This window comes from Colobus angolensis, unplaced genomic scaffold (genome assembly GCF_000951035.1).
Source record: "Colobus angolensis palliatus isolate OR3802 unplaced genomic scaffold, Cang.pa_1.0 Scaffold238, whole genome shotgun sequence".
In the NCBI taxonomy this organism is placed as follows: domain Eukaryota; kingdom Metazoa; phylum Chordata; class Mammalia; order Primates; family Cercopithecidae; genus Colobus; species Colobus angolensis.
In genome coordinates this window covers 921159-933379 of record NW_012115577.1, presented here as the reverse complement: position 1 = coordinate 933379, position 12221 = coordinate 921159, and the positions used below count along the sequence as shown (strand labels likewise).

General features: G+C 56.3%; 2 protein-coding genes across 6 annotated transcripts in view; both read right to left on the bottom strand.

The window, feature by feature from the left end:
• Positions 1–8206, bottom strand: part of PPP1R18 (protein phosphatase 1, regulatory subunit 18) — an 11540-nt gene extending 3334 nt beyond the window's left edge. The window contains exons 1-2 of one of the 2 annotated variants that reach the window (XM_011945002.1): positions 8131–8206; positions 4863–6498 (exon numbers count right to left, since the gene is read on the bottom strand). In XM_011945002.1, the coding sequence (XP_011800392.1) occupies positions 4863–6498; positions 8131–8138 (1644 nt within the window). In that variant the 5' untranslated portion in view covers positions 8139–8206. Of the gene's footprint in view, positions 1–4862; positions 6499–7613; positions 7817–8130 lie in introns of those variants that run through there. The other variant, XM_011945003.1, reaches the window with a different exon arrangement.
• Positions 8207–8549: 343 nt separating this feature from the next.
• On the bottom strand, positions 8550–11461 carry NRM (nurim (nuclear envelope membrane protein)). Of its 4 annotated transcripts, none has more exons than XM_011945007.1 (4): positions 11314–11461; positions 10503–10721; positions 9766–9942; positions 8550–9447 (listed from the first exon to the last, which is right to left on the bottom strand). In XM_011945007.1, the coding sequence occupies exons 2-4, from the start codon at positions 10551–10553 to the stop codon at positions 9166–9168; spliced, it is 510 nt and encodes a 169-aa protein (XP_011800397.1). In that variant the 5' UTR covers positions 10554–10721; positions 11314–11461; the 3' UTR covers positions 8550–9165. The 4 variants fall into 4 exon arrangements, with proteins under 4 accessions (XP_011800397.1, XP_011800394.1, XP_011800395.1 ...); XM_011945004.1 differs by having other exon boundaries at positions 9766–9960; positions 10525–10721; positions 11314–11455; XM_011945005.1 differs by lacking the exon at positions 11314–11461 and adding an exon at positions 11065–11189 and having other exon boundaries at positions 10525–10721.
• Positions 11462–12221: the final 760 nt, after the last annotated feature.

Here is a 12221-nt window from a genome sequence, read left to right as displayed (position 1 = left end):
GCGGGTGAGGGGGGCGAAAGGTGGGGGTGGCGGTTGGACTTAGGCGCCCCCCTCACTCTCTCTCCCATCCACTCTGGGATCCAGTTTTCTTTACACACTGGCTTTCCAATCCTAGAGTTTCCCTCTTTGATCATATCATTTCAAAACATCAGACTTTGCCCTGTACGTTGGCAGGGGCTTGGGAGGCAGAAGTGAATAACATAAGACCAAGGTCCCTGCTCTTTCGAGTGTGGGAGGCAGAGGGGTAAAAAGAAATTAAAATACATGGCGATTAGTCTTGTGATCAGAACCCAGTCTTTGGGCACCTTGGAGGCAATAGAGTAAACTTCCCAGAGGAGCCCAGCAGACTGGCCAGTGGGGAAAGAACTGGCTGGGGAGCCAGTCTCAACCAAAACCATGGTTTTCATACCCACAGCCCCTTGCTGTCCTATGCGAAACCCAGGACCCTGGGCGCCTGTTCCCTCCCACTCCCCTCATTCCTCTCCTATCCATAGCAAAGGGGGTCTAGGGCCTGGGAAGAGATGGGAGATGAATAGAAAGGCCCAGAGGAACCAAGAGACTCCCACAACACACAGGGGAAAGATTAGCAGCTGACACCTTGAAAGGTTGGGGGAGATGACAAGGGCAGAAAGGAAAGTCCACACAAACCTGGGGTGGGGGTCCACAGTGTGCCCAAAGGGACAGGCACAGAGACAAAATACCAGACAGGGCACAGAAAAATCACACTGTGCCAAAAGCAGGCGAGTCCCAGCTGTTCTCACTGCCTTTCTACCCTTCCCCTTTGCCCTCTTAAGAAGCTCGGGGGAAGGGGCAGGGTGGGATTAAGTCTAGGAGCCAAAGGGATTAGGCAGACGGCAGGAGGGTTCCATGTGAGCTACTTGGAAAGGTCCAAAGGATCTACTCAGGCCTTCCCTGGCATCTGTTTGGGAAGACTTGGGCCAGTCAAACATCCCTGAGTCCCCTAACGGACTGAGGTATGAAAAGGGAGAAGCCAGAAGGGTGACTGGGCAGGTGGTTGCTAAGAGCTGCATCAGATATGACACCAGTCAGGCACGGTGGCTCACGCCTGTACTCCCAGCACTTTGGGAGGCTGAGGCAGGATTATTTCTCGAGCCCAGGAGTTGGAGACAAGCCTGGGCAACAGAGTGACACTGTCTCTAAAAAAGAAAAAAAAAAATCAGAGATGACACCTGGGTCCCCATGGGAAGGTGGAACTCAGGAACTGTATCTGTTACTCCTTGTTGGCTCCGAACCCTGCATTGTCTCCCCATCTCACTTGGAGCAAAAAGTCTACTCGAGGCTGGGCGCGGTGGTTCATGCCCATAATCCCAGCATTTTGGGAGGCCAAGGCGGGCAGATCACAAGGTCAAGAGATTGAGACCATCCTGGTCAACATGGTGAAACCCGTCTCTTCTAAAAATACAAAAAAATTAGCTGGGCATGATGGCGTACACCTGTAGTCCCAGCTACTCAGGAGGACAAGGCAGGAGAATCACTTGAACCCGGGAGGCGGAGGCTGCAGTGAGCCGAGATCACGCCACTGCACTACAGCTTGGGCAACAGAGTGAGACTCCACCTCAAAAAAAAAAGTCTACTTGATTGCTCCCAAGGTGCCCAGAGCCTGACCAAAGCCTACAGGGTGCTCCCAATGTGCCACCCTCCCCTTGCCTCTCTGGCCTCTTCCTCCACTCCAGCCACACTGGCCTTGGTCCCTCCACGCACTCCCACCTCAGGACCAGAACAGTACTAGCTATTCCTTCTGCCTAGAACACTCCCCCGAAATATCCCCATGGCTCTGACCCTCCTGATCACCCCATTTTGAAGTCTCCATATTCACTCCCCCTACTTCCTGACCCTCTAAGTTCCACTGTTCTATTTTTTTTTTCATAATCACTTACCACCTTCTAACTTCCTAGATAATTTACTAATTTGTTATACTCGTGTCTGCTGTTGAAAGGAGCTTGGGGCCAGGTGAAGTGGCTCACACCTGTAATCCCAGCACTTTGGGAGGCCAAGACAGGTGGATTATTTGAGGTCAGGAGTTTGAGACCAGCCTGGCCAACATGGTGAAACCCCGTCTCTACTAAAAATACTAAAATTAGCTGGGCTTGGTGGTGTGCGCCTGTAGTTCCAGATATTCAGGAGGCTGAGGATGGAGAATCACTTGAAGCCGGAAGGTGGAGGTTGCAGTGGGCCGAAATCTCACCATTGAACTCCAGGCTGGGAGACAGCAAGACTGTCTCAGAAAAAAAAAAGAAAAAAGAAAAAAGGAGCTCGGAAGTTGCTACAATGCAAGAGGTTAGAGTTTGTTCAAACCTCAGATGAGGTGCCATCAGGGGACCAATGCTGGAGAAACAATCTGGGGGTGGTCCAGCCTGTACATATTTGACCCCCTAGTTCATGTCTGTGGAACTGATGGTAGAATCTAGTTATAGCAGCCAGACTGCTTATATCCCAAGTTCTCAGAAGCGACCACTTAGTTTCTGTTACTGACAGATTTACCCACATTTCTGGGAACCCATTTTTGCTTTCTTCTCATATCCTCTTTTGGAATAATAACCTCTGTAGTTTATTATCTACTCTGAAAAAGGACTTATTTTATTTTCTCTCTGTCTATGTTTATATCTCCCCCCTACCCTGCCTCTCTCCTCACCCCCCAACCAGCTTCTGACTGGGCTTCTCAGGAATGCACAGCCTGCATGGGAGTGGGGAGGGGAGAGAGAGGGTGACTCACTTGCTCCTCTCCCATCAGCTATATAAGGTCACAATGGGGCCGGTCTCTCAGCCCAAGAGGCCTCTGGGTTAGGGCACCAGCCACAGCCATCCCCTGGGCTCCAGTGGCAGGGCTGGGATTTCTCTCCTGATGGCAGGGATAAGTTTGATGGACTTAGCCTGCAAATGAGTTATTTAGGGAAGGTGAAGCGGGGGTTGGTGGCAGGGTCCTCCTATCTCCTATTCCTGAGCCAGTGTGTTGCAGCAGAGCTGGGACAAGGCACCCAGTCCCTGAAGAGCAGGGTGCTGAGAGTGGGGAGAGGGTGGAGGGTGAGGCATCTGGGTCAGAAGAACTCTGTGCTGCCTCTTCCCCACCCCCACCCAAGCAGCGGCTGCTTCCTTATTCTCTCACCACATCCTGAGCACAGCTCTGGCAGGCCCAGGGCCCAGGGCCCAGGGTTCCCCACTCAGCCCCACCAGCCTTCCGGCCCCCACCCCAGGCTTCCTGTTTGGGCGATCTGCTTCTGGCTCCCCTGCTCTCTGGCCTAGGTATGGTCACCAGCATGGGTCCTGCCCTGCACTTGCTTCCTGGCTCCCCTGGGATGCTCCCTGGGCTTTGGGTCTCAAAGCTTCATGCTTCCCTCTGCTCATTCTTCCCCAGAGGCACAAGCCTCTCTCAGTAGGAAGTGACTTTTCTGAACACCTCACCCGGGTAGCATTTCCGGACTTCTGTTTTTTTCATCTGCCCAGCCCTGAGGGGAACAGGATGGTAGCAGTCAGAGGGCTGAGGGTAGGTTCCCAAGCACCATGGCTCAGGGGTGTGAACTTACGCTTCATGTGAAGATGAATTGGGCAATCAAATGAACCCCCCGCTACCCCAGGCTTAACCCGTATCTTTAGTCCCTGTGGTTCCCCACTGATACTGAGGACACAAAAAAATCAAATCTGAGGATATTAACACATGGGATGAGAATGAGACTGGGCTTCCCAGGCTCTGGGGAGATGTGTGTGCCTGGAGGGACTTCCTAAGTCTGAGATGTCTGAGTGTGGGACCTCTCTCTCCCCAGAGATTTTCAAGCTGGAAACAGGTGGGTGTGCACAGGGAAGAAATGAGGCCAGGGCCAGGGGGAGTCAGCCTAGCTGCCCTCACTTTCCTGCAGGTCTTTGTTGCAAGTCTAACCTCTGACCCTCTGCTGGCCTCAGCCCCGACCCCTATCCAGAACTCCCACTGTGCTCCCTGGCCAGGGCCCGCTCTATTCACTTCTCTCTTTTGCTACCCTAAGGGGAGGGAGAGTCCAGGATGGCAGGAAGAGAGGGGAAAACCGATCCCTAAGCCAGTTCTTGGGAGGGAGGGGAAACCCAGGGAGGAAGGACGGGGGAGTGAGGGGCGGGGGCATTTTGGAAGAGGAGAAGGCTTTTCTTGTCCCAAGAGAGAAGGGAGCACTGTCTGAAGCAGTGGCCCAGCTGGGGGTGTGCAACCCCGAGGTCATCCACTTCAAATGGCCTCTCTGTGTCTCTCTCATGGGGCAGACTCGGGGTTCAAAAGCCTTCTCTCTGCTCTTTGGCCGGCCCAGTTCCATCTCCCCTCTCCCCTCCATCCTAAGATGTGCCTATTCAGCTCTGCCCTCTTTCCCATGGGGCAGCTGGACCTTCCTCCATTCACTTCTCCCTACAGTTTCTCCCTAGAACACAAACGCACCCCCTCCGCCACCCCAGGCTCCCTAGCCCTTCTCCGCAGAAAAACTGCAAGTGCTTTCACCCGTGACCCTGCCCTCACTGATTCAAGCTTGTCAGTTTGGGCTCTCCCACTGGATGGGCTGGGGCGGGTCACACTCAGGAAAGGAAGGAAAGAAAAGGGGGTTGGAAATTTAGAGCCCAAGGGAAGGGAGAATGAGCAGCCGGGCACACCCCGAAAGAGACACACCCAGAGATGGCCTTTGCTGGGGGAGGATCTTTTGGGCTCAAAATGGAAAAGGAGGGCTCTGAGAAGGAAGGGTGTATGTGCAGAGTGAGGAAGGGTGGTGGCAGGAATTAACAAGAAAGAAGAGAGGAAGACAAGAAAACAGGGGTATAAAAAAGAAATAAAGACCAGAGTCCAAAGAGAATTGACAAGTGGGCTTCTAAGAAGTCTGGCTTGGCTGCCTCCCTACCTGTTTGTGGTGTCTTTCGGGGGACCCCTTGGCAAGGCAGCTGCGGCTGAGACGGAGGTAGCCCCCCAGAACCAAGATCTCCTCGGCAGTTGGGTACCGCTTCTTCCCAGCTCCCGGGACTGCAGCATCAGCTGTGGCTGGAGAGGTTGGGGTGGCTGGGGTCGCAGAGGGCACAGACCGCCGGGGGTTGACGGTGAAGGTGTGTCCACTGCGGCGGGGGGCCCCCACCCCTGGCCCTGCCTTCACCCCATAGAACAGGCGGCTCATGAGGGGATCCCCAGGAGGTTGGGGGGCAGTTGGGGCTGGGGGTGGGGGAGACAGAGGGGCTGGTGGTGGGGGCTGGAGTTCCACTGCTTCCTCTTCCTGCTGTCTCAGGCCTCCACTCCCAGCGTCCTCTGGTGGGAGGGGGGAGGGCACAGAGCAGCAGTTCTGCAGGGCTCTCAGAGGCCTGCCCTGAGCTCCCGCCTCCTCCTTCTCAGCCTCCCCTTCTCCAGCCTCCACACCAGGAGATTCCAGACGCTTCTCTGCTGACTCTGAAGGTTCTGGTTTCTGAGTTTGAGCCTCTATGTCCCTGGGTGTCCATTCTCGAGCCTTCCCGGAGTTCAGGGTCCATTTCCACCCTTCTGCTGGCTTCATGCCCCTCTCGCCATCTTCCACAGGCCTCTGCTCTGCTGCCTCCATTCCTGTGGAACTGCTGCCTTGGGCCTCCCTTGTCAGGGTCTCGGACAGCTCTGTAGTCTCTTCCGGGGCCACCCCTGGAACTGGCCACTCTTCTTTCCTCCCACATTTTTCCGAGTAGCCTTGTCTTTCTTCTCCTGACCTCAGCCTCCACTCTGTTGCCTCCAGTTGTACCAAACTCTGTTCCTGAGACTCTCTGGAGTCAGGTCTCCATTTATGGGCCTCTGTCAGGCCCAACTTCTGGCAGGCAGATTCCCCTGGGCTCAGTCTACTTTCCACCTCTTTTCTCCTGGGGCTTTGCTCTCGAGACTCTGCTAGTCTCAGACTCCGCTCTGGAGTTTCTCCAGGACTCAGCCTCCATTTCCATGGCTCTGACAGTCGGGAGCTCCTGTCTCCCACCTCTCCTGGGCTTTGCCTCCAGTCCCGAGCCTCCAGAGGCCTCAGGCTGGACTCTTGGGCTCCCCCTATCCCCAGTCTCCTCTCTCTGGTCTCCCTGGGACTTAGTCTCTCTTCTCTTGACTCTCTTCCCTTGGGGCTCTGATCCCGCATCTCCCCAGGACTGGGTCTCCGCTCCCGGGCCTCCAGAGGCACAGGCTTTCTCTCTGCTAGCAGCTCTTCACTCCTTTGTTGCTGCTGCTGCTGCTGCCGCTCCTGCCGGATGAATCGGTTCTGGTGCACTGGCCCAATAGCCTCCAGAAGGACCGCGGACTCATCTGGGTCTGGAGGTCCAGCCTCTGCAGTCCCTGGCACAGGGCTAGGCTCCCCAGGGGACAGCCCAAGCTTCGCCCGGCGGCGCTCCAGGAGCCCTCGCTTCCAGGCTGGCATCTGGGACAGGCGCTCCCGTTCTGCTTTCTCCCGGCCTCGAACAGACGCCTCCTCCTGCCGGCGCCTGGCTAGCAGCTGTAGCTTCCAGTCTGGGATGGTGGCCATGGTCGCCTTGAGGTGAGGGTAGGGAGCACTGGGGGCAGAGAACAGGAAGGAGAGGCTCCAGAGAGGCCCAGGGGGAGACTGAGGGTGGGAGGAGAGGAAGTGGAGGGGGAGAGGTGGGACACAAAGCAGGGCAGAGGGGCTAAGGATGAGGACAGAGGGAAAGAGGGAAGGCAGAGAACTGGGGAAATGGAAAAAGCGAAGAGAAGTTGTGAGCCCAAGTTGGGGGTGGTGGGGGTGATGTGAGAGGAAGAGTCCTGATTGGAGGCAATGAGGGCAGGAGCCAGATGCGGCAGTCAGGGTTAATGCGTGTTAAAGGCAGTCAGGGTTAATGCGTGTTAAAGGCAGTCCAGGGTTAATGCGTGTTAAAGGCAGTCAGTCTCTAGGATGTGAGACAGAGAGAGAAGGGTGAAAAGGAAAGTTGGTGTGAGGGAGAAGAGAGAAATGGGGCTGGGGTGAGGGGAATCTGGGTGCAGGCCAGACTGCCTCAGCGATACCCCAGGGAGACTAGTGTGGGAAGGAAGGACCAGGAATCCCTGGAAGGACCAGGAGGCAACGGGACCTGAGGGGGTGTTGGGGAGGCAAGGAGGAGCGGAGAGAGAAGAGGTCTAGGGGAGAAGGGAAACCAGGGAAGAGGGGAAAGGAGCGCGGCGGCAGCAACCCGGCGCGTCTCAGCGCGGGCCCCAAAGGTCCCGGCTCCCCTTCCAGCACCGCTCGGGCCACGCCTCTCCCCAGCCCCCACCCCTCTGCCCCGCACTCCGCCCCCGAGGCGGGTCGGGGGAAATACCCACCCCCGGGACTTTCGGAACCCGGGCGTCAGGGCTGCCAGCGCGTTCCCAGAACCCTGGCGTCCACCCCCACCCTGTCCCGTCACCACCGCCTGCCTCCCCCACCGGCTGCGCCACGCGACCCCAGAGTGCCGGGGGTCGGCTCCATGTCTCTTCTCCCCGGCGCCTGCAAGTCCTGTGCCCGGTCCCCGCTCTTATGGAGCCGTGACAGAGCCGGCAGTCTCCACCCCGCTCTGGCCGCACAGACTGACAATCTCGGCACAAAGAGGAGACAGCCAAGATCCGGGCCAGGGATGGGAGCAAGGACCGGAGCGAGGAGACACCCACTCCCCAAGTCTGAGCCCCTCAGCCAACTCACACGCCGCGGGACCCCCGCGGGAGGGGGTGCCGAGGAGCCGGGCGTCCGGAGAGAGGAAGAGGAGGAGAGAGGGACCGAGAGAGATCCGGAGACTAGAGGGAGGGGAGGAGGGAAGGAGAGGAGGAGGGAAAGAGGCAGCAAAGGAGGTGGGACGGAGACAGAGACCAGGGGGCCGGGCGGGGGCGGCGACCGCTTTGTCTAAGGACAATGAGGAGAGGGATGGGGGCGCAGGGCGGAGCCGAGGAGAGGGTGGGGCCTAGCTCCCTCCTACCCCGCGTGGGACTCGCTCCGGGACTGCCCTGTTCTCGTCCCAACCCCTGGTCCTCCGCTGTGTCCCCAGGGGCCCTCACCAGCTTCCCGCCCGGACACCCCAGGTGTCCAGATCCGTTCCCCCAGCTCGCCGACCAGGGCGGTGGCCCGTGACTCAGGCCCCTCGTGGGACTTTGGGAGGAAGCGGCAGCTGCTTGGGGCCGGGCCCGCCCTTCCCATCTCCTGCAGCTCCTCCCTACGCTTTTGCCTTCTCATCTGGGTCTGGAGGTCCAGCCTCTGCAGGCCTTTGTTTTTGCGGGGTCGAGGGCAGCCGCCAGGCTGTGGGGGGCCTCGTGGAGTGGGCGGCAGGAGAGGCGCTCAGAAACCAGAGGTTTTGGAAGCTCGCTCCCCTACCAGAGCTGCTGCCCGACTCTTTCTAGCTTCAACCTGTCTGCCTTGGGTCAGCAGGTCGGCTGCCGGGAAAAAGGGGATTTGAAGGAATGGGAATGGGGACCTGGCCGCTCTGGCAAAGTGGGGGCGGGTCTGCGGGGGATGGCCGAAGCCCAGCGGTTGCCAGAGGGCGTGGTGGCTGCCCAGATTCCAGTTTGGCGCTCCCAGGCTCCCTCTGGCTTTCCTTTCCAAACTCAGCCCTGCAGCTTGGGAGACACTGACAGACTGCATGCCATCTGTAGAAAAATCAGGCTGACTTTTATTTTCCTGCAGAGCATCTTCCTCGGGAGAGCAGGGAGCCCCAAGTTATCGAGTTAAGAGCAGGAGAATACCCTTGACTAGGTTGGGGTGTAAGCACAGAGGCAGGGCCTAAGGAGGTGCAGAGACTAGGGCCGGGAGTGGTGAGGCAAGGTGTGGGGCCTGGAGGGACAGCTATGACCGTTGAACTTGCAGACCCTGGTCCAGCTTCTTGGAGTGGAAGCCAGAGGTGGAGAAGGGGACCCCTGAGGCACAGAGGCAAGTAACAGTGCCAAGGGAGTGGTCAGGGCAGATCCTTTCCTTCTCAGGAGGCTGTTGAGGGCGAAAGTGTCATGCCCTGAACAGTGAGGGGACAGATGAGTTCCATACCCCGCTCTTCCTTGCTAGTGAGAAGTGGACCTTGGAGTTCAGTGGCTGAAACTCAGAATTTAGGGTGTGGAGCTGGACCCAGAAAATAAAGTCTCAAGTAGTGGAAGGGGCAACTCCTTCAGTCCATGAATTTGGGCCTCTGGCGTGAAGCAGCCATGGCCTGGATGTTAAGGATTTAGAATTCAGGGGGAGAGGAAGAACAGAGCTTGTAACCAGAGTGAGCTCCTCACTCTGCCTCCCCATCCTGGGGCCGAGAGAGCAGGTGGAGTTTTCTTTGTAGTTGGGCCCGGAGGTAGCGGAGGTCTTGCTGATCAAGCCCATGAGCCAGGCCCAGGTAGAGGGTAAGGAGGAGAGCAAGGAGGAGACGGTCCATGCCCAGGGTAGGCACCACCCACAGCACTGTCAGCAGCTCCACACACACTGGGTGGCGCAGGTGAGAGAAGAGTCTGAGAGCCCGGGGAGACTTCAGGGCCAGAGGCTCGCCCAGCCCCAGCACATGGTAGTATACCTACGAGAGGGAGAAGAGTTTAGAAATTGAGTCAAGCCCTTTTCTCAGCTTAGGCGCTTCTTTCCTCCTCTTCCAGGCACCACCCTTCTAGAACTCAGACCCAGGAACCCCTCTTCTGAGACTTGGATCCCTGATCCTGACTTATGACCCATGTACCTTCCCCAGGCCCAGGAGGCCCATGGTTGCTGTCCTTCTGAGGGAAGGGTGAGGGAGAAGCAAGGAGACAGTAGAAGAGCCTGGGAGGTGGGAAACCCTTGAAAGGGAAAGAGTAGTTCTAAAACGGGTCAGAGGTCGCAGGTAGGGATCTCAGAGCCTCACCTGTTTGAGGCCCATGAGCTCAGCATAGTCAAAGACGAGAAGGATGCTGAAGATGAGAAGCCAGGAGATGACATGGAGCACAAAGCACAGGAGGGGCACCCAGGTGGCCCATGGCTCAGCCTGAGCCTCCCACAACACGGGGCCTCGGGGTACGGGCTCCCAGTACCGCATCACCAGCTGTGGAAGGATAAGGGGCTTTGTATCCCAGTGGCCTACCCTGCCCCACCTTGGGAGACCCGGACCCAGAGCTGCCCCCACCACAGGCTAGCCTGCAACTCTCCCCCACCTCTCTCCTAAGCATCACCACTAAATATTCACCATGTGGAGGGTGCATGCTGGATGAGGTCCCAAAGATGTAAGGATGGCCTGTCTCCACCCTGAGAATTTATAGAACAGATGGGGTGACCTGATAGCTACACAAAGTAGTAGCCTATGCCAACCACCCAATGAGAAGACAGACAAGGCCTCTTCAGACCTAGGGAAGTGGTTTTGAAGAAAGGGTAGGACTGAAGAGAAGGAAGGGATCTCAAGCAGGACATGAACAAGGTTGCAAAGGTGAGAATGCACGTATTGTGCTTGGGCAAGGACAAGTACACCCTTCTTGATAAAAACTAGGGTATGTGCTGTGGAGGAATGGAAGCTGAGATTAGTTCCTCAGTTCTCCTCCTGAACCCATATTTTGCCCCTCCAATCTGGGGCACCCCTCCCACACTTGGTCTCCCTTAGGGACTTCATACCTGCAAGGCCAGGGCCTCATACCTGCAAGGCCAGGGCAGTGCAGGCCACATACAGTGACCTCTGAAGGACCCCAAAGTACCGGGATGTCCATGCCTTCACTCTTTCAGCTGCCATGAGGCTGTGCTGCCCAACAAATAGAAGCAGGAGTCCCAGATCCCACGCCAGGGGGGCAAGGATGCTGCGGTCCTGCAGGGCAGCCAGCCATCCCTGGCGGGCATCTACAGGAAGTTGAGGGAGAAAGAGACAAAAGATCGAAAAGGTGGCAAATGTTTCCCCCATCCTCATCTCCTTTTGGAGCCCCAGGCCATGTCCCTACTGCTTTCAAGAGCCTTAATGCTTCCTCTCTAGGCTATGCCCATCTCACTTTTCCATTCCTAGTTTCTGCCCTCTTCCCTAGGCCTCCTGCAAACCTGGGGGAGAGGATTTATAGAACAATGCATGTTAGGCAGTTGCAAAAAGCATGGCTGGAGAGGCCACCGCTGGATTGCCCCTCTTATTTCGGTTCTCCAAATGCTCCTTCTTTTTAACACTCTCAACAGTCCTCTCTACAAAACATTTTACTTAGAATACTCTGGTTATCGCCCTTTTCGGCTCCCTCAGTACTCACTCTCCCGCCTCTCCAAAACTGTAATCCTTGAGTTCCTAATTTAGAACTCAGGTCTCCCTCCCCTGTAGCTTCTCGGCCGCTTTCAAGATTCGAGTTCCCTCTCTTGGACTTCCCCTGTCATTTGTTTCCAAGCCCCGCCCTCGATCCTTCTCCTACGGCTCCACCTTCCTACTCCCAGTTCATCCTCGATCCCTCCCGCTCACCCGGACCACCAGACTCCGGGATCCCTCCAAGAAGTGGCCGAAGGGAGGTAAAGCGCACGAACTCCACTCCGGTGCCAAAGGCCAGGATGAAAGAGGCGAGGGCAGCAGGGACCAGGAGCAGTGCAGGGGCCGGCCAGCAGGGTGGAGACTGAATTCAAGGGAAAATATAAGATGTCTGGTACAGCATACAACAGCATCGATTCAGAGGAGGGTGGGAGTACTGAGCCCAGGAGAGGGAGAAGGAATGTAAAGCCTGCGAGAGGCTGCTCAGCAATTTTCTGGTCCCTTAGCCTACAGGATTAGCAGCTTCCTAACAGGCAATTATCTCTCTGGACCTGTTCTATCTATAAGTTGATGGAATTAGTCTAATGATAACTAAGGTCCCTACTATGTGCACAGCTACTGTGACAAGGTCCTTAGCTGCATGATCTTTAATTCTGACAAAGGTTACTATCACAAATATTTTAACATTTTTACTCTCGTGGTTACAAATCAACAATCTCTGGCACTGTTACAACAAACCTTTCAGTATTTACAGAGAAGTTATTTGCCCTTCTTAGCAACTGGCCAATCAACAACTCAACTTTATAGTAAGTTACAGAATTTATTCTGTACACTGTATTCTGTACAATGTATTCCGTACATTAATGTATTTTGTGGTAAAATAGTAACTTTTAACTTTGGATGGTTAAACTAGAAGACCTGAGATTCAACCCACGTAAGCGGCTGCAGAGCCGCTACCCTTAACAGCTCTCTCTCGGGATTCTAACATTCCCTTCTGTGACGGAGAGACCGCAGGCTGGGACACGCATCCTTGGACGGATCCACAGCTAGATGGAGAAGGCTGCGCCCGGCGGGCCGGAAGCCGGGCGGTGGCGTGCAGGAGCCCCGCCTTCCCGGGCTGGATT